Raw genomic sequence first — 24202 nt, 5'->3', positions numbered from 1 at the left:
GTAGATTAGAAAATAGTATTGTATCAATGTTTAATTTCTTGATTTTGATAACTGCACTGTAGTTATATAAGAGAAAGCCCTAAACAGTCAAGTACTTAGTGGGAAAAAAATTTCTCCTCTACTCTGAGGTTGTGGGGATTTCCTCCCATATATATATTTTTTTACTTTAAAATTTTGCTCTTTGCATTTAGGTCTTGACTCCACTGGGGACTGATTTTTGTGTATGATATGGGATGGAGATCCATTTTTTTTTTATTACACTGTCATATGGATAAATAAAACAACCTAATGTTATTTGTTAAAATGTACATCTTTTCCCCAGTGAAGCAACACAAAAGAAGAAGAAAGTATCTTACATATGCACCATATTTTAAAAATATGGGTTCCTCCCTTATTTCAGTCACAGATATGAAAAACTTGTCACATGCTTTAATAAATTCCAAGTACTTCTAAAATGTGTCTGATAAATTTAGGAGTCATTATTCAGGTAGTAATTACAAAAATATAATTTCCTCAAGGAATTTCTGAATATTCAATAATATCAGAAGGCAATAGTAAGAGATGCTGTCCTGTTATTATGGAGACACTGGTTAACAGTAAGAAAATATCACATAAGTGATGTAAAATTAAATTAAAATCCCATTTCTTCTCACAAAGAACTTGTTTTTAAAGAGTTCCAGTGGTTGTCTCTGGAAGTAATGAATAATTCATTTTTATACATAAAAATTCTAGCATGGTTGTTTAGACGTTGCTGTAATTCACAATGAGCCACTGTGTCCTAAGTTAAACAAATTTGGGTTAGAGGATTCTAATAACCTGAGTTCTAATTAAGATATGACCCTATCTACCATTTTTGTTTACAATAATTTAAAACAACTCATGATTCCGGAGACTCAAAAACAATTTGTTATAGCTTAGACCTTATAAAAACAAGGTGAATGGGTACTTGTTTGATGTTTCACCTATGGCTGAACGTATTTAATTTCACTTCAAATTTTCATTAAACATCTACACAAATTTTGTTTGAGGAGGGCTCTAATTGTTTAACACAGATTTTCAAATGACAAAAAACTTGTTGTATAACCCATCAAAATGACTTACCTTCAGGAGTTTTCTCTTGTGACCCAGCAATCTCATAAGGTATTTACACAAGAGAAATGAATGCATATGTCCACAAAAAGACCGGAATGTTCATAGCAGCCTTATTCATAATAATCCCAAATGCCCATCAAGAGGAAAATGGATAAATAAACCGGGGTACTAATGCAAGCAACACCATGAATAAATCTCAAAATCAAGTTAAGTGGAAACAAGCCAGATACACACAAAAAATACACACTGTGTGATTCCATTTTCATGACATCCAAAATCGGGGAAAACTAATCTTTGGTGACAAAAGTTAAAGCATGGTTGGGCAAAGGGTGCAGGGATTGATTAGAAAGAAGCATGAGTGAACTTTTTTGGTGATGGAAAATATTCTTTAAGTGAATGGTGGTTGCATATAAATTGTGAAAATTTGGGGCACCTGGGTGGCTCAGTCTGTTAAACTCACTCTTGATTTTGGCTGTCATGATCTCATGGTTTGTGAGATCCAACACCATGTCAGGCACTGCGCTGACAGCATGGAGCCTCCTTGCTATTCTCTCTCACCCCCTCTGCATCACCCACATGCATGTGTGCGCTCCCTCTCAAAAACATACAAATAAACTTTTTAAAAAACTGAAAATTTCTGAAGCGAACATTTAAGACTTGTACATTTTATGGCAGGTAAGCTATATCTCAACTAAAAAAATTTTAAATTTCTTATACATATGGTAGTATTATCTTATTTTTTTAATGTATGTATAAAATGTTAACGTTAAAACTTAGTAACCAGACATAAAGATGGCCAACAGACACATGAAAAGATTCTCATCGTTACTTGTCCTCAAGGAATGCAAATCAAAACTACAATGAGATATTACTTCACACCTGTTAGAATAGCTAAAATCAACAAGACAAGAAACAACAGGTATTGATGAGGATATGGAGAAAAAGGAACTCTCCTGCAGTGCTGGAGGGAATGCAAACTGGTACAGCCACTGTGGAAAGAAAGCAGCACAGAGGTTTCTCAAAAAGTTAAAAATAGAAGTACCCTATGAACCAGCAATCGCACTACTGGGTATTTACCCAAGGAATCCAAAACCATTAATTCAAAGGGATGCGTGCACCCCTATGTTTAAAGCAGCATTATTTACAATAACCAAGATATGAAAGCGGCCCAAGTGTCCATCAAACAATGAATGGATAAACAAGATGTGGCATATATATATAATGGAATATAAAAAAGAATGAAATCTTGCCATTTGCAGCAACATGGACACAGCTAGAGAGTATCACACTAAGTGAAATAAGTCAAGTCAGAGAAAGACAAATACCATGAGTGCATTCATATGTGGACTTTAAGAAACAAAACAAACGAACAAAGGGATTAAAAAAAAAAAAGAGTACGAGACAAACCAAAAAAACAGACTCTTAACTATAAAGAACAAACTGATGGTTACCAGTGTGGAGGGGTGTAAAACAGGTGATGGAGATTAAGGAGCACACATGTCATGACCTTCACCGGGTGATTAAAATAAAAACTTAGGGGCAACTGGCTGGCTAGGTCAATGGAGCGTGTGACTCTTGATCCTGGAGTTGTGGGGTTCAAGCCCCACGTTGGGTATAGAGATTACTTAAAAAATAAATAAGATCTAAAAAAAAAAAAAAAAAAACATGTAAAAACACTCTTAGTAACCATGATAATACTATTTGCTTACTTTCTAATTAAGAGTCAAACACTGAACATTGATTTTTATTGCTACAGTACACAAAATCCAACATTTTGTTTGCTTTATCTGAAGTAGGCTCCACACCCAACATGGGGTTTGAGCTCAAGTCCCCTAGACCAAGAGTTGCATGCTCAACTGACTAAGCCAGCCAGGTGCCCCTAACATTTTGCTTTTTTAATAGAAAATACAGTAAAAAAAAAAAAAAAAAGAAGGTAAAATTTTAAAGAAACAAAAGTTAAGAACCTTAGGCTTTCATTCTGAATTACAGAGTCTAATATGTTGGCATTAATCTATACCACCTAGGGAATCTGTCTCCATCTCCTTAAAAAATACTGGGACATTCTCGCTTAAATTGATGGTCAGATAATGTCTTTAGTCATTTCCTTTATCAGTGCACAATTCATAAGCAGGTAATCTCAATGCTCATACTGAATAAACTGAAGTCATCTTTCTAAGAAATTCCACAGTAATGAAATGTCTACATTTGAACTCTACATAGATTTCATCAACTAGCTTCTGTTTGCAGGGAAGACTCAAATGATAAGGATTGTTGAAGTAGGACATCTTAGGGAAGAGGGTAGACCAAGTAAACAATACAGGGTAAAATAAGCCAAAATCTTAACACTTCAGTTCTAAGTCACTGCACCAAACTATACAAATGTTATAGCTGTATCTGACATCTCACAGGCAAATATGTTAGAATTTATTCTCAAAAAATCCTATTAAAATCTCCTATTGAACTTACTTAAAAAAAAAAAAAAAAGCTAACTTTCCATCTCTTATGCTTCCAAAACCCTCACTGTTTAGCACTGATTTCGTTTGGAAGAAAAAAAAATTCAGAGGGAAAAGAAAAAGAAAATCAGAGAGGGAATACTGTATCTGAGTGCTTAGAATGAATGGTGCCTGGCAGATAGCAGGCTCTCAAATATTTGTTGAATCACCAAACATTCAATCTCCTTTCAAGGCAGGATTCCTGCTGCCTCTGCCCTATACTCTGCACTCAGTAGATAGTTGAACAAATGTATAAGCAAGAATAAACTCTCATTTACTGAGAACAGTCAGGAAATACAGTATTTCAATAAGACAAAAATTTTAAGTTATCACTAGTACAATTCTACAGAGACTTAATTTTCAAATAAATTACAGTGAAAACCACAAAAACTTATGCTAATATAAAGAAGCTGTATAGTGTATCTCTCTGGAGCCAGACTAACCAGGCTGGATTTTCATCTCCACTACTCATTAGCTATGTAAACTTGGGTAAATAAGTAATATTAGCTATCATTCACAGTAACAGTAGTAGACAATAAGTATACTTGTATTAGTATAACTCTAGGTTTTTTAAATTATTATTCATTTTTTGAGAGAGAGAGTGTGTGTGCAAACAGTGGAGGGGCAGAGAGAGGGGGACAGAGGATCCAAAGCAGAGAGCCTGATGCTGGGCTCGAACTCATGAACCGCGCGATCATGACCTGAGTCGAAGTCAGACGCTTAACCAAATGAGCCACTTAGGCACCTTGATATAGCTCTAGTTTTCTTAAAAATAGCCCTGGAACACAGACATTTTCATGTTACATGTTAGTTTCTTTGTGCCCTACAGTGATACAAAGGTGGCATATGCCCAGGCATTTCTGTGTTCTTTGTAATGCATTCACTTCCACACACTGACATCCTTTCTCCTCACTTGGAAATCATTCTTTCCCTATTTGACTCTGCTCATCCCAAAAACCAGGAGAAAAAGCTGGTTTCCTAGCTGCATGGTGGGAATGTGAAAGATCTAGACTTTTATCTAAGACAAATGATCTGTACACAAGTTTTTTTTTAACTTCTATAAACTCCCACTTTTTAAAAAGTTCATTTATTTTGAGGGGAGGAGGGGCAGAGAGAGGGAGAGAGAGAGGGAAATCCCAAGCAGGCTTCCTGCTGTCAGCACAGAGCTGGACACTGACAAAGGGGCTTGACGTGGGGCTCAATTTAACGAACCATGAGATCATGACCTGAACCTAAAACCAAGAGACAAACTAACCAATTGAGCCACCCAGGTGCCCCTCTAAACTTCCATTTTTTACAGGGAAATCAAGGGGATGAAATATACCATTATTTCTTAACCTGTTGAAACTCCTACCTCTGTTAGGTAAAATAAAATGATATCTACAATTACTCTCTGAGACTGCTGTTACTACTTTTAATTTATGAAAGAAAACAGAGGTCCAGAATTGGGATGTGAACGAAGTTTTGAAATACACTCCAAGGCTTTTCACAGAGCTACCTCCCAGAACAGCATCACTTTTCTATGATGGTTCTGAAGACAGGCTGGGAACAAAAGAAAACTCTGGGCAATCTCACTTATGTCCAATACTTCCCTTATCACCACACAACAACAGCTCTCAGATCTATACATCCAACTCGTTTGTCAAGATCAAGATGCATTTTTCTAAGTATAACTTATTTACTAGAAATCTTCATTAAAATGTCTCAAAGATACTTCAGACCAGCTCACCCTAACCTACTCCTTGCTATTCTTTTAAAATTACTAGCACCACCTAGAAATCATTCCATTTTTCCCTCTCCCTCAGTCACATGAATAGTGTCTATCTCTCTTGCTCAAATCTTTGTTCAGCATTGCTACAACAACAGTCCTGCCTCTAATCTCATATTCTTCTTCAATATTCATTTCCCATTCTACCATCAGACTGATACTTTTTTCTTTTTTTGTCTTTAATATTTATTTATTTTGAGAGAGGAGGGGAGGGGCAGAGACAGAGGGAGAGAGACAATCTCAAGCAGGCCCTATAATCTCAGCACTGTCAGAGCAGGCCTGATGTGGGGCAAGATCTCACAATGTGGGGGATCATGACCTGATCCAAAATCAAGTCAGGACACTTAACCGATCGAGGTACCCAGGTCAGGTACCAGTCAGGTACCAGTCAGGTGCCCCAGACTGATATTTTTCAATGCAAATTCTCATCATGTTTCTTCCTAAATCTAACGGCTCCCCAACTGCCAACAAAATAAAGTCCAAAGTCCTTAACATGACATATAAAGCTTCTCCATTATCTGAAGGCTATAAAATATAACTGTTAACAGCATAAATGCTAAAATCAGACTGTATGGACTTAAGACTACAGCTCTACTGCCTTCTACCTGTATGACTATAAGCAAATTAAATTCAGTTGTCTTATTTGCAGTAAATGAGATTAACACACTTAGAAAAGTGCTTGGCACAGAGTAAGCACTCAAATAATAGCTACTACCTTTTTTTACTCTGCCACTTTCTAGCTCCTACAGTCTATCCATTCTTTTTCTCATCCCACATACACACAGTACTGGAGCCCCAGCACTCCATTCAGTCTTTCGAACAGAACTCTCGGCTTTCATGCCTCTATATCACTGCATACATACGATTTGGCCATCTTTTATCTACTGTAATAAAATTGCACATAACAGAATACCTTAAACTTTGTAAAATATTAGAAGATCACCAAAAAAGGTAAACTGAAAGATCAAATTATACTATTACAATTTTTTGATATATTATTTAGCACAGCATAGTAAATCCTTTTTTTTCCCCCTAATTTGAGAGAGCGTGCACTTGCAAGTGGGGGAGAGGGGCAGAGGGAGAGAGACAGAGAATCTTAAGCAGGCTCCACACTCAGCGGGGAGCCCAACATGGGACTTGATTCCATGACCCTGGGATCATGACCTGAGCTGAAACGAAGAGTCAGACGCTCAAACTGAGCCACTCAGGAGCCCCAGTAAATACTTCTGATAAAGGGTTACTACTATTAAGATCTGTGGTATAAGGCCTAAAGTTAAGGACCGATATTATGTGTGTCTTGACATCTAGGGAAAACCAGGAGGGCGGTGAATGGCCTAAGTGCAAATTCTCATCCTCTGCTCCTGCTAGTAAGGTCCCTTAGCCAGACAACCCTATTTACCACAGGGGACAGACACAGTTCCTGCTTATCCCTGCTTCAGTTCCCGGCCAGCCTGGGCAATTATTCAAACAAGTTGATCACATCCTCCTGTGGGAACCAGGGATCACTCCACCCTCTTGATACTACAAAACTTGCATCCCATGGCTTTTGCTTGTTCACTCTGTTCCCAAGTGCAACTTCCAAGTGGACCTACATTGTGTGTGGTGTCCCCTTCTCCTGGGCTGTTGAGTATACAGGATTAATACACTGCTGTTCATCTCATCTGTCCAGCGTCAAGTGTTGTGTGTTCAGCCATCCACATAACCCTAAGGCAGGAATCCCTCCCTCACAAACAGAATGAAGAATGGGGGACTTAAACAAGATTTCACTGAACTGGGAAGCTGAAATTAAGATATATAACTGGGGGCTAAGAAGCAGGAAACTCAGTTATTTAAAATATATTTTAAGCAAGCAAGTAAGCCGATATATATAGTCCAAACATTAGAAGGGCATGAGAGAGATTCTTCAAAGATCCTTACTTTTATTTCAGACATAAATCTACAAGTGTGGTACCTAGTTTCCTATCCTCTAATGGAAGGGAAGACTGAAAGGTTGACAGTTATACTTACATTAAAAGAAGGGAAAACGTCTGAGCCATCCTGACAAAGGCTGCAGATAACAAAGTGCTGTTACAGGCAACAAAAAATTTACAAATAAAGTCCTGAAATTCAGGAGCTAACCAAGTGTCTTGAAAAGAGAGCTCTAAAATTCTTAGTACTCAATTTTTATTTAAGAATAACTATATACTTATAGATGAAAGCTGAAAATAATGATGTAGATTAAACATCTTCTGCAACTCTACTGAGTGATCAAGTAATTGGGATAAGTCTTGTGGATGTGGCCAGTGGAATGGAAGATGAATTAGAAACTCTGCCACAACTTTAAGGTAATATTCCTCCACTCTTTTACTGCGTGGCCTATGAAGAACTCTTTGCTAGTATCCTTATTAAATCAGTTCACTAAATAGGGAGAAATGTTCTTTGATAAAGCAAATTAGAAGACCTGAAAGTCAAATGGACTTTCTCAAAAATGAACACTAGGCCAACCTGGTACTCTTTTTTTTTTTAATTTATTTTATTGTGTTTTGAATATTTATTTATTTTTGAGAAAGAGAGAGAGACAGACAGAGAGGGAGACACAGAATGTGAAGCAGACTCCAGGCTCTGAGCTGTCAGCACAGCTGTGAGATCATGACCTGCGAGATCATGACCTGAGCCAAGTCGGATGCTTACCCAACTGAGCCACTCAGGCACCCCATCAACCTGGTACTCTTTTGAGACTGTTCAACCTTCTCTGGGTCAGAATCCTCACAAATGTCTGAAGAAAGTGGACAGAATTCAGTTTTAAATGATTAAACTGTTCAGACAAGGGAAAAACAAGGATATTCATCTTTTTTTTTTTTTTTAACGTTTATTTATTTTTGAAACAGAGAGAGACAAAGCATGAACAGGGGAGGGGCAGAGAGAGAGGGAGACACAGAATCTGAAACGGCTCCAGGCTCTGAGCTGTCAGCACAGAGCCCGACGCGGGGCTCGAACTCACGGACCGTGACATCGTGACCTGGGCCAAAGTCGGACGCTTAACCGACTGAGCCACCCAGGCGCCCCAAGGATATTCATCTTTCAGTATCAAAGGAAGTTGATTCCACTATTCTGAAAGAGAATTCTCCAAGAAGCAACTGGGCGGCTCACTAGGTTAAGCGACTCACTCTTGATTTCAGCGCAGGCCATGATATCATGGTGGTAGGTTTGAGCCACGATTTTGGCTTTGCACTGATAGGATGAAGCCTGCTTGGAATTCTCTCTGCCCCACCCCCACAGGCACTCACATGCTCTCTCTTTCTCTCTCTCTCTCTCTCTCTCAAAAATAAATAAATAAACTTAAAAAAAAAAGAGAGAATTCTCCAAATCCTTTACCTAATAAAGGAAAGAATACCATCTTCTTCACTGACTAAAGCTAAGATTCATTTTGATAAACTCATAGAAAACTATCTCTTGCTTTCTACCCGGCACCACTCTCTCTTTGTGAATGTTGGCAGGTACTCATTTAGGATCAGAGCTATCTCAGATTGCAGACAGTTAAAGAAGTATTTCGTTAATGCTGGGATGCTGCCTGCCACAAACTGTTCCTCAGGTGCTGCAGGCAAGAGGGGAGTTGATGCCCTTTATATTGTGTAAAACATGCCTACACTCTGATCCTACAGACAGAAATCAGCGTCTCCACACACTCTTCAATTTGATAAAGAGGCCAGATGATAAGCAAAGCAAATAATACTGATGAGTTATGTGGCATCTGCACATCATACTGGACTACTATGTGTAGAAGCCAAGCATCACCACAGTGATGGAAAGAGATTAGTCACAATATCCAGAAAGATGACTACCTGTGGCTCAATTCTATGAAGCAGCGGTGCCTTACCATCTTATGCTTCCTGGACTACAGAATATTGAAGTGTGCAATCTTATCTGATATCTACACTGCCGAAGAGGACCGAAAACCTTCTTCAGGAAGGAGAACAAAGCGGGAAGGGCTAGCTGCACATAAACTCCATGTGTCCTCAGCAAAGCAGCTTTAAGAGTAAGCTGACAACAAATTTAAATTTTTGAAAAAGACTTGAGCAACAGGGGGAAGGAGATGGAAGTATAAAAAGCAGACGATGCAAGTGCATGGAAGCACATATACACACACACCACACAAATAGCTATCTGTTACCATTAAATTTAGAAGCAAACAGTACTGCACAGTAGCTGCATGGGAAAGATCTACACTAAAAATTATTTGTTGTTTATCTTAAACAATGAGGATAAATGTTCCTCAATGGATAATGTGCCTCCTTAATGAGGCATCTTATAGTTTACCTGAGAACCCTGCCAATATCCCCTTTAATTCCCATATGTTGGACATTATGACACATAGTTATCTCTTCCCTGATCAAGTCAGGAGACATTAGAGTTAAGATTTCCCAAGTCTAGATGCCTGTTAAATTTGCTTGGAAAGCTTTTGAAAAAAATAGAGGATCTCATGTTCTATTCCAGATCTACTGAATCCATCTCTAGAGTACTGAGACCCGGAAGCCTGTATTTCACAAAATCTCCCCAGGTGATCCTGATGGGTGGCCAGTTATTATACCCACTGCCCTAGAAGGCATTGTATATGCAAAATTTACATATCCTCTTCTGAAAAAAGGAATCCAAGGAATCAAGTTTCGCCTGATTCTCAAGGAATGTGATACCAAAAAGGTTCACTGCCTTAGAGACTAATAGTAAAGTTAAAAAGAACTTATGGGCATTTTCCCATTTCAACTACAAAATTACTTGACACTGTTTCCTACAACTGTAAAAAATTTCCATGTTTTTTTGAGAGTTACGAGTAAAATGAGAATAGAAAACACTTTTTTGGGGGGGGCACCTGGGTGACTCAGTTGGTTAAGTGACTGACTGACTTCAGCTCAAGTCATGATCTCACAGTTCGTGGGTTCAAGCCCTGCGTCGGGCTCTGTGCTGGCAGCTCAGAGCCTGGAGCCTGCTTCAGATTCCGTGTCTCCCTCTCTCTCTGCCCCTACCCCACCCCTGTCAAAAATAAACATTAAAAAATTAAAAAAAAAAAAAAAGAAAACACTTTTTTGAACTCTATCATATTTAAATAGTTTATGATGAAGTGATCACTATTGTAGGCTGTGTTATAGCCAACCTTTTTTTGAATATACTTAAAAGTGATAATTTGACAAGTTTTCCTCAAGAATTTTTTCCTGTATAACTATCATTTTGAGTGAGTCCCTATCAATCTAAAACTAGATCATCTACTGAGTTAAAAGCAATTTTTCTTTAAACATGTGTTTACCATTTATTTACAAAATGGGGTGCCTGGATGGCTCAGTCAGTTAAGCATCTGACTCTTGGTTTTGGCTCAGGTGATGATCTCACAGTTCATGAGTTCGAGCCCCATATCAGGCTCTGCGCAGACAGCATGGAGCCTGCTTGGGATTCTTTCTCCCTCTCTCTCTCTCTCTCTCAAAATAAATAAATAAACCTTAAAATAAAATAAAATAAAAATAAAATAAAATACTAAAAAACCCATGAGTCCAAAGTAGGCATTATCATTAACTGAAAAAGAAGTTATGTATAAACTATTACTTATCTTAAATTTTCAATTTCTTTATCTCCTCTGAATCATCCCCCTTAGTCCATGAACATTCCTAAATTTTTTCTATCTTAAAAAAAATAAAGTATTCCTAAATTAAAGAGTAGGAAAAAATGAAGTAGTAATGCCTATCCTTTCTCTTTTGTTTCATTATCATATTTTTTCAAAAATAGTTTATACTTATTGTTGCCACTTCTTACCTTTCTTTAGTTAACATTTATGGAGCATCTAATACAGTGACATTCAACCCCATGGCACATTCAAATCATCTGGGAAGCTTTTTTTTGTTTGTTTTACAAGGGTACAAAGGCTCGAGGCCTCACCTTAAGTGAAGCCTGTGCATCCAAGTTTGTTTATAAACTCTCCAATTGATTCTAATGTGCAGCTAGAGTTGAAAACCAATGATCTAATGTATGCCAGGCACTCTACTGGAATTACAAAGATTAGTAAAACACAAGGCCTGCCCTTGAAGAACAAAGGAATTAGGAAAATCGGGTAAATCTATTTAAAAAATTGGTAAATGTTATAACAAAGGTATATACAAATTTCTAAGGGAGCATAGATAGGCCAGGATATAAAAGTCATGAGGGAAGTTTTTGGTCTGGTTACCGAAGGATTGTTTACAATGCAAGACATGAACGAAAGGCCATTTCTGGAAGAAGAAAAGCATATACACACCTTTTAGACTTGGGTAATCTGGCTTTTCTCTACCTGCTCCCTGCTGCAGGGCTCTAATAAAATTGCTCTCTTAAAGGCAACCAGTGGAAGGAAATAATAAAGATTAGAGCAGAAATAAATGATAGAGAAAACTAAAAAAAAAAAAAAAAAAAAAAAATCAATAGAACAGAGCAATGAAATCAAGAGCTGGTTCTTTGAAAAAATAAAATTGATAAACCTCTTGCCAAACTTATCAAAAAGAGAAAGGACCGAAATAAGTAAAATCACAAATGAGAGAGGAGAAATAACCAACATCACAGAAATACAAACACTTATATGAGATTATGCCAACAAACTGGACAGAAGAAATGGATAAATTCCTACAAACATACAAATTAACAAAACTGAAACAGGAAGAAATAGAAAACTTGAACAGACTGATAACCAACAACGAAATTGAATAAGTAATCAAAAACTCCTAACAAACAAAATTTCAGGACCAGATGGCTTCACAGGTGAATTCTACCAAACATTTAAAGAGTTTATACCTATTCTTCTCAAACTATTCTATATAAAATAGAAAATGATGGAAAACTTCCAAATTCTTTCCATGAGGCCAGCATTACCCTGATACCAAAACCAGATGAAGACACCACAAAGAAAGAGAGCTACAGACCAATATCTCTGATGAACATAGATACTAGCAAAATACTAGCAAACCAAATCCAACAATGCATTAAAAAAAAATCATTCACCACAATCAAGTGGGATTTATTCCTGGGTTGCAAGGGTGGTTCAATATTCGCAAATCAATTAATGTGATATATCATATTAGAAGAAAGGATAAGAACCATATGATCATTTCAATAGCTACAGAAAAAGCATCTGACAAAGCACAACTTCCATTCATAATAAAAAACCTGAACAAGTAGGTTTAGATGAAACACACCTCAACATAATAAAGGCCATCTATGAAAAACCCCCAGCTAATATCATCCTCAAAGGGGACAAACTGACAGCCTTTCTTCTATGGTCATGAACAAGATAGGGATGTCCACTCTCACCACTTTCATTTAATATAGTACTGGAAGTCCTAGCCATCAGACAGAAAGAAATAGAAAGCATCCAAATTGGTAAGGAAGAAGTAAAACTTTCACTAGTCACAAATGACATGATACACTCTATATAGAAACCCCAAAAGACTCCACCAAAAAACTGCCAGAACTGTTAAATGAATTCAGTAAAGTTTCAGGATACAAAATCAAAGTACAGAAATTTGTTGCATTTCTATATGCCAATAATGAAGCAGCAGAGAGAAAGCAAGGAATCAATCCCATTTACAACTGCACCCAAAACAATTAAGATACCTAGAAATAAACCTAACCAAAGAGGTGAAAGACCTGTACTCTGAAAACTATAAAACACTGATGACAGAAACTGGAAGAAATGAAAAGACATCCCATGCTCATGGATTGGAAGAATACTGTTAAAATGTCTATACTACCCAAAGCAATCTACACATTTAATGCAATCCCTATCAAAATACGAATAGCATTTTTCACAGAGCTAGAGCAAACAATCTTAAAATTTGTTTGGAGCCACAACTGACCCCGAATAGTCAAAGCAATCTTGGAAAAAAAAAAAAAAATGCTGAAGACATCACAATTCTGGACTTTAAGTTATATTGCAAAACTGCAGTAATCAAAACAGTATGGTACTGGAACAAAAACAGACACACAGATCAAAAGGACAGAATAGAAAACTCACAAATGTTTTCTATTTTCTATTTGTGACCACAATTACGGTCAATTAATCTTTGACAACGCAAGAAAGAGGGAAAAAGTCTCTTCAACAAATGGTGTTGGGAAAACTGGACAGCAACATGCAAAAGAATGAAACTGGACCACTTTCTTTTACCATACATGAAAATAAACTCAAAATGTATGAGAAACCTAAATATGAGACAGGAAACCATAAAAATCCTACAAGAAAACGTCAGCAGTAACTTCTTTGATATTGGTTGTAGCAACCTCTTTCTAGATAGGACTCCTGAGGAAAGGGAAACAAAAGCAAAAGATAAACTTTTGGGAATATACCAACATAAAAAGCATCTACACAGTATAGGAAACAATCAAGAAAATTAAAAGGCAACCTACAAGGGGCACCTGGGTGGCTCAGTTGGTTAAATGGCCAACTCTTGACCTCAGCTCAGGTCTTGATCGCAGGGTTGTGAATTCAAGCCCCATACTGGGCTCTGCGCTGGGTATGAAGCCCACTTATAAATAAATAAATAAATAAATAAATAAATAAATAAATAAATAAATAAATAAATAAATGGCAACCTATGAAATGGGAGATGATATTTACAAATAACATACCTGATAAAAGGCTAGTATCAAAATAAAGAACTTTTAAAACTCAACATCTCAAAAATGAATCCAAATTAAAAATGGTCAGAAGACATGAACAGACATTTTTCCAAAGAAGACATACAGACGGCCAACAGATGCATGAAAAGATGCTCAATATCATTCATCATTAGGGAAATGCAAATCAAAACTACAATGAGGTATCACCTCACACCCGTCAGAATGGCTAAAATCAAGAACACAAGAAATGACAGGTGTTGGCAAGGATGTGGAGAAACAGGAACCTTCTGGCATTGTTGGTGGGAATGCAAACTGATACAGATGTGGCAAATACATAAATGGAATATTACCCAAGCATAAAAAAGAATGAAATACTGCCATTGCAAGGACATAGACAGAGCTAGAAACTATTATGCTAAGCAAAGTAGTTAGCCAGAGAAAGCCAAATATCACATGATTTCACTCATATGTGGAATTTAAGAAACAAAACAAATGAGCAAAGGGAAAGAGAGAGAGAGAGAGAGAGAGAGAAAGGGGCAAACCAAGAAACAGATTCTTAACTATAGAGAACTAACTCATGGTTACCAGAAGGGAGGTGGGCAGGGGGGATGGGTGAAATAGATGATGGGGATTAAGGAATGCATATGTTGTGATGAGCACTGGATGATGTATGGGAGCGTTGAACCACTACATTGTACACCTGAAACTACTATTACACTGTACGTTAACTAACTGGAATTTAAATAAAAACTTAAAAAAAAAAAAGGCCACCAGTGATCTCTAGTCCACTGCTTAAATAGCCTTATCTGTGCTAGTTTTCCCCCTATAAAACAGGTATAACAACAAAATTACTCTGACAACTGAGAGATTAATGTAGTATAGATAGTGGCATACCATAGATAAAATGTTTCTCATCCCTTTATCTTAAATATAAAGGCTTTTCTCAAACCTATATTCCTTCTTAATCTCTGAAACGCTGTTATTGCTCCTTCTAGAAATTCTCTTCAAGTTCTGTGACATTAGCACCTACTCTGTACTACAACACAGATTTCTACTTCAAGGATCATCCCTCACCTTTTTGTTTCTCTCCTTCTTATATTTTCTAAATAAGTGTATATGCAAAAGTATATGCTCTCTGACCTCTCCTCTTTGCTATGTCTAAGCTTGTTCTTTTAACAGTTTCATTCCATCTTGTGGCCACAAAAGAGAAATTTCCAAATCTGTATAAAATATCTGGGACTGTATTTTCCAAGTTCCATTTCTGTTTCCCTATCTTCTAGGCATGTTCAAACAGACATTCTGCTAGCATTTCAGTATAACCTGAGTCAAACTCACCATTACTCCTCCCAGCTGTCCATCCTCTTCCTGAGTTCCCTAGTTAATGGTGGTACCACTTCCTAGTTATCCAGATTTTAATGTTCAGTTATCCCTGATTCTCCCATTTCCACTACATTCACTCACCAAGTCCTGTTGATTCCAACTCTGAAATCTGTTAGCAATGGTTTTTTTCTTCATGTCTTGTGAAACTACTTTAAGTCACGTCTTAACACTTAACTCAAGTTCCCACTGTTCTTACTAGCTCCTATAGTATGTCTAGAGCCAAGGTGCTCAACCAGGGACAATTTTGTCCTATAGAGAACAATCTGATTATCATGCCAGGGGGAGGGGAGGGAGGTGTTATTGGCACCATGTGAGCCAAGGATGCTATTAAACATCTTACAGTGCATAGGACAGCCCTTGCAATGTTTTCTGACCCCCAAGTGTCAATAATGCTGAGGCTGAGAAAACCCTGTGCTATTCAGTAGCACAGTTCATCTTTGCATCTCTTAACTTGCAAAACACCTAATATAACTCATACTCTCTGTTCATTCCCAGTTTCCTATTTTTACTTCCTTTGTTGTGCACTGAAGCATGAGCCTGCACCCCAACTGATGTCTACCATCCTCCTAGGCAGAAGTAATTTTTCTGTCTTCTGAATTTCCATGAACTTATTACTTTTTGATGCTATACTATGTATACATCCATATATATATATATATATAGATATAGATATATATGTATATATATATATATATATATGTGTGTGTGTGTGTGTGTGTGTATAATTTATCTTTGAATCTATAATATTTCATCTACCAAACAGGTGATCAAATCACCAAACTTCAGTGAGTCTGAAACCTAATACATGGTGTCATTACTGCTAGTCACAAATGCTACAATTCTCTTTTACTCCCCTGACCCTTCTGAAATTAGGTTTATAGATATAACTTGCTTTAGTTAACTAAAACCTGAGCAGTAGTGTAATGATCTCTAAGTGCATGTGTGGTGAGGGAGGGGCAACTTTAAAAATCAGGTGCCTGGGTGGCGCAGATGGTTAAGCATCCAACTCTTGATTTCAGCTCAGGTCATGATCTCACAGTCGTGAGATTGAGCCCCACACGGGCCTCTGGGCTGACAGCACAGAGTCTGCCTGGGATTCTCTCTCACCCTCTCTCTCTGCCCCCACCCCCTCTCACGCTCTTGCTATAAACTTAAAAAAAAAAAGTGTACAGCATGTTACTTTGATACATTTATATATTCTTAATGACTGCCATTGAAGCAATATTTATCATTACTATTTTATATTATACACACTTTATATATTATTGTCTATATTCACTATACTGTATATCACATCTCTATGGCTTATTTACAACTCATTACAAGTTTGTACTCTTAAACACTATCAGTCTTATCCCCCCAACCGCCATCCCCTGGTAACCACCATTTTGCTCTGGTGGGCTCGACTTTTTTATATTTCACATTTTAAGGGATATCGTACAGTACTTGTCTTTCTTTGACTTATCTCACTTAGCATAATGTGCTCAAGGTCCTTCTATGTTGTCATAAATGGCAAGATATTATTCTTGCTCATGGCTGAATAATATTCCATTATATACACATACCACATCAAAAAGCCCAAGTTTACACTGAAATCCTCCAACAGCCTGAAACTCTACATGCCTTCACTGAGCAGGGCCCTTCTGCTGCTGATCCACATTAGACATATTAAATAGAATGTGTAAGGAGATGCCATATAAAGCTCCCTTCCCCAAGCCCCTCATGCCAAGATTTTGGGTTGTTAGTGGTCGCATTATATCTTTGCTTACTTTGATTCACAATCAATGTAAGAGGCATAATTTAATGTACCACTAAAAAAGAAAAACCGCTACTGATTAATATCATAAGCTGTTGATTGCACAATGGAACCTGATTCCAGAGATCTTTTTCTTTTTTCTTTCTTTTTTTTTTTTTTTTTGAGAGAGAGAGAGAATCACACACCCAAGTGGAAGAGAGGGGCAAAGGAAGAGAGACAGGATCTTAAGTAGCCTGCACACTCAGCATGACACAGGGCTCAATCCCATGACTGCGAGATCACAACCTGAGCCGAAATCAAGAGTTTGAACGCTCAACCAACTGAGGCACCCAGGCATATTTAAAATATGGAAAATTATGAGTACTGGAATCAATGAAGTATGGTATATTTGGTAAATGAATAAACGTGGAGGCAGTTTTCAAAAATTATTTCCATTCACAGTCAATACAAACATCATGAACTAAAATGTGTAAGGAAAAGTTCTCAGACATTAGGTTCAAAGTGAAATGCTTAAATGCTGTAAGAGAAAGAATGTAAAGAGAATACATCTAACCTTCAAAACAAAATTTGTGAAATTCTCCTTTTTTGACAACTATAGATGGTTTTATGGAACCCCTAGTTTTTTTTCTGACATGCACAAATCTTTTGCAGTAAGTTACTGCTTCAGGCAATCAGGCTTTTAGGTCAGAGCACAGAACGATAGGTCAAGTTTTCCAAGTCATGCTTTTCAACTTTAAACATTACTTTGCACTCTCTGCTCTGTTTTTACATCCTATGTTTTTACACTAAGACACAACGTTCTATGTATCTAACTATCCTTATTTTATGTAGAAATGGCTCCCAAAAGCACTGAAAAAAGTACTACCAACTTGTTTTAATGTGCAAAGTCTAAAAAACTCCACTAATGGGGCGCCTGGGTGGCTCAGTCAGTTAAACGTCTGACTTCAGCTCAGGTCACGATCTCTCGGTCTGTGAGTTTGAGCCCCGCGTCGGGCTCTGGGCTGATGGCTCAGAGCCTGGAGCCTGCTTCGGATTCTGTGTCTCCCTCTCTCTCTGCCCCTCCCCCATTCATGCTCTGTCTCTCTCTGTCTCAAAAATAAATAAACGTTAAAAAAAAATTAAAAAAAAAAAAAAAACTCCATTAATGATACAGCAGCTATAAAGTTTCTGCTTGCTACAGGAAGTTTTACATTCTGTTCATCCAATGACAGAATCATTCGTCTACAGAATGAAATTAGGAATGAATATTTTCTACATTAATAGCTTACTGGTTTAGTTTACTTTTTGGTTAATAAGAACACTGTAAATTTTACATTAATTATGATTGCAACTTACATTGCTTTCAAATACAAACAAAACTTAAAAAAAAATTTTTTTTTAATGTTTACTTATTATTGAGAGACAGAGAGACACAGAGCATGAGCAGGGGAGGGGCCGAGAGATGGAGAGACACAGAATCTGAAGCAGGCTCTAGGCTCCGAGCTGTCAGCACATAGCCCGACGCGGGGCTCGAACCCACGAACTGTGAGATCATGACCTGGGCCGAAGTTGGACGTTTAACCGACTGAGCCACCCAGGGGCCCCCTAACAAAACTTCTGAAACCAAATTATGATTATATAGTGAGGGAGAACTATATAAACTACTTATAAAGAATATTTAGCATGTGTGAATGATTTAAACCATAGCCAATATGGAGCTGTACCTGTACCTTGAGCACCAAGAATTTCATTTGATTATCTAAATCTTTAAAATCTATAGCATTATTTAGAAATGAAAAATTCATGTACCCTAAATTTTCCCTCAAAAACTTGACTTTATATGTTACTTCTACTTTTCATAAAACTGTTTTAACTTTGTGAATTCACAATTCCTTTTTCATTCACTCATTGAACCCTTCTACTCACCATATGCAGCATAATGACAGATGCTAAGAATATTATTTCTGTACTTAGGAATTCCAGAACAAGAGGAAAAAGACAGTTAAGCACATAACTGTTATGCAAAATTGTATTTAATACTAATGATAGAGTTCAGAAGAGTTATTAAACCAGTCATGTGATCTGAGATAAATCTTGAGGAATGAGTAAGATTTTCATCTTTCAAAAAAAGAAAAAAAAAGGACAGATCAGGGAGCAGTACCAACACTCAAAGTGGATAAGAAGTCATCTGCAGATAAAAATAACTATAATGTATTGTGTGTTTACTACATGCCAGGTACCATTTACACTTATCCTCACATTTTAGAGGAAACTGAGGCTGAGAGGCTAAATAATTTACCCAAGGTGCTAGACATGGACTAGCATGTAGGTCTCTGAATTCACAGTATGATTAAATAACAGTACACATATTGGAGTCAGACCTATTTAGGTTAGAATGGAACACAAGGCCATGAATATGATTTTTAAGAGTTGAGCTTCCTAGTAAAGGCAATGGAGGATTCAGCAACTAAAAGTTTGGGAATATATAAACATATTAAAACATGGCTTGGATACAAGAAGCTGGAGGCATTAGTCTAGAAAGTTTACAATAAAAGCCTAGCAGTGGCAAATACAACAGAAGGTAAAGACCAGCTATGACATTCTTCTAACCCTACTTTTCTTCCCCTGCCTTTATTTCTTTATTTCCTTAACTGTGTAGTCTCAGAGCAGCTACAATCAATTTGCATTCCGTTCATACAGTAAAATTTTATTACTAAACAAGAGTAGTTAATAACATAAGTAACAACAGTTAATAGTCTGGTCAACTGAGAAGTAATAAACTAAATATTAATATCAATGAATTACCTTTTTAAGCATAAGAAACATTTTGATGATAGAAGTGACAAGATTTGGAAACAGATTGTAAGGTACAGAGCTCAAGGAGACAAAAGTTAAAGCTGAAGTTAAAAACCTGGATGACCAGAATAATGGGAATAGAGAAGGAGAAAAATGAGTAAGAGGAGATAGATTTCTGCCCCACTTTGTGTAGGGGGAAAGGGGAGGGGACTTCATGTATTTACTTGTAGGAAGGTTCCATTTAAACACATCTTATTAACTATCTCCTGTAAAAAGGACCAACAATAAAAATGTGCGACCAGTGCTCAGAAGAGAAGTTAGGGCCGAGCTATATACTCAAGACACATTTACAAAGATATAAAAGTTGCAACTATGGAAGTGGACCGCTAATCACTGGGGAAAGGTGAGAGGGATTATGCAGGGTGGAGGAAGGGGGGGAGGGGAGCCGGATCCTTTCCAACAAATAACTGTCTTCCTTCTGGAGCTTAGGAGTGACTTCCCACTGTACAGAGGGGTGTGAAGCGAATAATTCTCCTGCTTTGAGCCTTATACCATAATTTCATATAATTTCAAATTCACAAAAATGCTTTGCTGTACAATGCAGCTGACCCCAGAAGTGGAAAACATGAATTATTTTTGGCCTAGAGTTTCTAAACTATGAAAAAAGATCAGTCAGATACACTACAACAAATGAAACTTTAAAGAACTTCACTGCGCTTCTTCAGATAATTTTATTCCCTATTAACCCAGGGGCCAAAGGTGAAAGATTATTAAATTTCATAGTGGTATCCTCACAAAGCAATTGTACATGATTTTAAAAAGCAAAGATGTTATTCTAGATTAATTTCTAAAATGCTTCCTATCAGATATGAAACTATACCAGTAGCGTAAAATTTTTAAACGTGTTAAACAGTAATAAACTTTGCTCTAAAATGATCAAACACAACTTAAATTTAGAACCCAACATTATTTAATGTTTGGTATTTACAATTTTTATTACAAACAAAAAGAACTATGTTTGTTTTTTCAACATTAGCCATCAACAAATTAAACACAAAAATAAACCCAGAAGAGGGTCCTATCATCATTTACTAAGGAAACATAATGCCACAAGAGCATCAACTTTGGTTTCAGACAAACAGGTTTAAATACCACCTCTGTCACTTTTTACTTAGGTGTCCTTGGGAGAATTACTTAAAGCTTCTGACGTATCTGTAAAATGGTATTACATGAAATGGTAACAATAAAACCTACCTCAAACTTACAACAAATTAATGAATCTAGCGTCTAACTGAGCCATGCATATACAAAGTATGAGTATTATGTAAGTTAATAGCTTGCCTTCTTCAGATCTGCAATCAATAATGGAAATTCCAACAACCTAAAAATTTTAAAAGCTTATTTTTGAAAATTACAAACAAGGTGGCAGAAAAAGTAACACGATTTAAATATTAGTTTAAAAATACCACCTTTTAAAATTCTACTTCTGATTCTTTTTTTTTTTTTTTAATTTTTTTTTTCAACGTTTTTTATTTATTTTTGGGACAGAGAGAGACAGAGCATGAACTGGGGAGGGGCAGAGAGAGAGGGAGACACAGAATCGGAAACAGGCTCCAGGCTCCGAGCCATCAGCCCAGAGCCTGACGCGGGGCTCGAACTCACAGACCGCGAGATCGTGACCTGGCTGAAGCCGGACGCCCAACCGACTGCGCCACCCAGGCGCCCCTCTACTTCTGATTCTATACCCAGCTGGCCTACTCCCAAAAGATTAAAAAAACATTTAGATAACTGAAATGACAAAAGTGTTAGAATTTCACTTAACTAGTTACTTGAATTTAACCCAGAAGTTTGGTCAGCTGTCTTCTTAATCACTAAATATATCAATGAAATCTATATGAAAATATCTTCAGAATAATCTTACAAAACTCGAAATAAAAACAAAAACACCAAATTCCTTCAAATTAGAATTTTCATTCATTTACTCTTAAACCATTGTGTTGCAGCCTGGAGAATAAGACACCCTACCCCTCCGCCTTTATGGAGCTTAGTGCCCTGAGAATGCCCAGATAATGAGGAACCTTGTCATCTCGTTTTGAAAAAACTTTGCTATTTTAGGCCTTTACAACACATGACAGGACTATATTAACTCCCACACTGAATACTCAATCCTCAGCCAGATTCTAGCCACTTGAACTACTCATCAGTACTTAAGAACGGTAGAATAAAAACATGAGAATTCCTTTAAAAACTTTTCAGCACTTTAATATGTGTGTGCCCGGTTGCATAAATTTTCAGATGACAACTCCTGGTTATTTATCAATGTAACACATGTGAATATGGCACAGCAACTTTTATGTACACAGGGATCTGCTTGGTTCTCCCCATCTTGTCCTTTTATTATCACTTTCACCGAAGAGCACAAGAGAAAGAAAAAGACTTCCGAAATTGAAGATGAGGCCGACTTCTGCATATTCACATCGGGAAGGAGACAGAACATTACATTTCGGTGCAAGTTTATATTACAGGATATAAAAACACTTGGGGCAGGGAGTTCCAACTGAAAACATCCTTAGGCTTACATGAGGATTTCTTAAACATCATGAGGTGTGTGTGTTTCATACACCGCGGTTCTGCTTCGGGAAGTTAAAAAAAAAAAAAAAAAAAAAAAAGAACACTGTGAAATTAAGAGTGGACACTTGGAAAACTGTATTCACAGGTTATGTCAGTCACTTCTGAGTTTGAGAAACGTCCAAGTCCTTCCCAGAAAAATACTCAAAATTAGTAGAGCCCCCCCTCTTCACCAGGGAATGAGCCTTCACAGTAGCCAAAGGAAACGGCGAACAAGAGAGACTATTTCAATGATCAGATTTCTTATTTTAAATGCCTGAGAATTTAAATCGTTCATCTGGTTCCAATGTTGTCATAGCATCTAAGGTAAAGCAAAAGGAGCTGCACAATCTCCCCTCTTCAGAAGTCCTAGCAGGACGGTGGAGCGCCACCAAATCGCCCCCCAGAGGGGCTAGTGCCAACCGGGGCAGAAAACAACCATGGGGAGGGGGGTCTTTTTGTGAACCACTCCGCTGCTTCAGGGAACACGGAAGCTGCAAGCCTAATGCTAAAGCCGAAAAAAGAAAAGGGGGGAAAAAAGGAGAGGGGGAGGGAGACTTCCACGGGGAAAGGAAAAAAAGCGTAGAGAACCAGAAAAGGAAGCATTTTGTTTCTGGGAGGAGGGAGAAGGGAGAAGCGAAGGTCTTCTTCCTAAGCGATTTTTTTTTCCTTTACCCCTCACCCGGGCTACAGTCTTCGGCCAGGCCATCGGGCAGAGCACCGCCCTTGGGCCGCTCCCAGGCCGGGACACGGACCCGTCTGCAGTCCCCAGACCCCGCGCAGGGCCCCGCGACAGAGGAGGAACGAGAGGGTTCCCAGCGGCCGCCGCCCTCTGCGCCCCCCGCGCCCCCCGCCTCCGCGCCAGGCGCCGCCGCCCGGCTCCTACTTCCTATTTTCGGAGCACACACCCTACAAGGAGCGGAGCGGAGCGAGCAGGCCTGCCAGAGACCTGCCCCCGCGCGGGGCCTCGGGTGACTGACAGGGGCAGGCACTAGGGTGCAGCGAGGAGAGGAGGAGGAAGGGCAGCCGAGGGCACAAACCAGTGCCCTTCCCCGGCGGCCAGAATCCGGGCTGACACGCCAGGGTTCTACTGACTCCCCGATGACGGACTCCGCCACCTCCGCGGCACTTACCTTCTCCTCATCAGACAACTGTTCCTCCAGATCCGCCATTTTCCTTCTGGCGACAAACCGCGGCGGCGGCGGCGGCGGCAGCGGCCACCTGACTTCCCCCTTTCCGTGCGGTCCTCCGCGCCGCGCGCCTCCGCCAAGGGAGGGGCCCGCAGCCCAGGTCGCCGCGCACGCGCCCCGGAGCCCCGCCTCTCTCCAGCCGGCCCGCGGGGGGTCTGCACGAGGCTGTGCGCGTGCGCAGGAGGCTGGAAGGCCTGGGAGGGAGGAGGAGTCGCCTACCGCCGCCTGCTGCAGACTTGTCAGCATCATGAGTATAGGATCCTTTCTCCACTAGTGACCATATGGACCCAGTCTGCGACGAGTACATTCTGAGCCCTTGATTGTGTTCCCATCAAGCCCTCAACTGTGCTAGCTCAAATGTGATAAAGTGTACGAATAGAAGCTTTTTAAACAATCTTTTTAAAAATTACCAGAAAAATACTGTTTTTATGGAAATATGTACACATAACCCAGCCCATAATTAGAACATTGTTCTTGATATATCCATGTATTCATTTAAGAAATATTTATTGGTTCTTTATTGTGTGGCGGGTACTAT

At 38.4% G+C, this 24202-nt stretch overlaps 1 protein-coding gene across 1 annotated transcript in view; it reads right to left on the bottom strand.

Moving 5' to 3' along the window:
• The window catches only part of CAPZA2 (capping actin protein of muscle Z-line subunit alpha 2), a 59754-nt gene extending 35864 nt beyond the window's left edge, over positions 1-23890 (bottom strand). The window contains exon 1 of the mRNA XM_019418045.2: positions 23608-23890. Coding sequence (XP_019273590.2) covers positions 23608-23646 — 39 coding nt within the window. The 5' untranslated portion in view covers positions 23647-23890. The remainder of the gene's footprint in view (positions 1-23607) is intronic.
• Positions 23891-24202: the final 312 nt, after the last annotated feature.

This window comes from Panthera pardus, unplaced genomic scaffold (assembly GCF_024362965.1).
Source record: "Panthera pardus isolate Hobbes unplaced genomic scaffold, ASM2436296v1 HiC_scaffold_8, whole genome shotgun sequence".
NCBI classification, from domain to species: domain Eukaryota; kingdom Metazoa; phylum Chordata; class Mammalia; order Carnivora; family Felidae; genus Panthera; species Panthera pardus.
The sequence above is the reverse complement of the archived record's forward strand: the minus strand, read 5'-3'. Positions and strand labels throughout refer to the sequence as shown.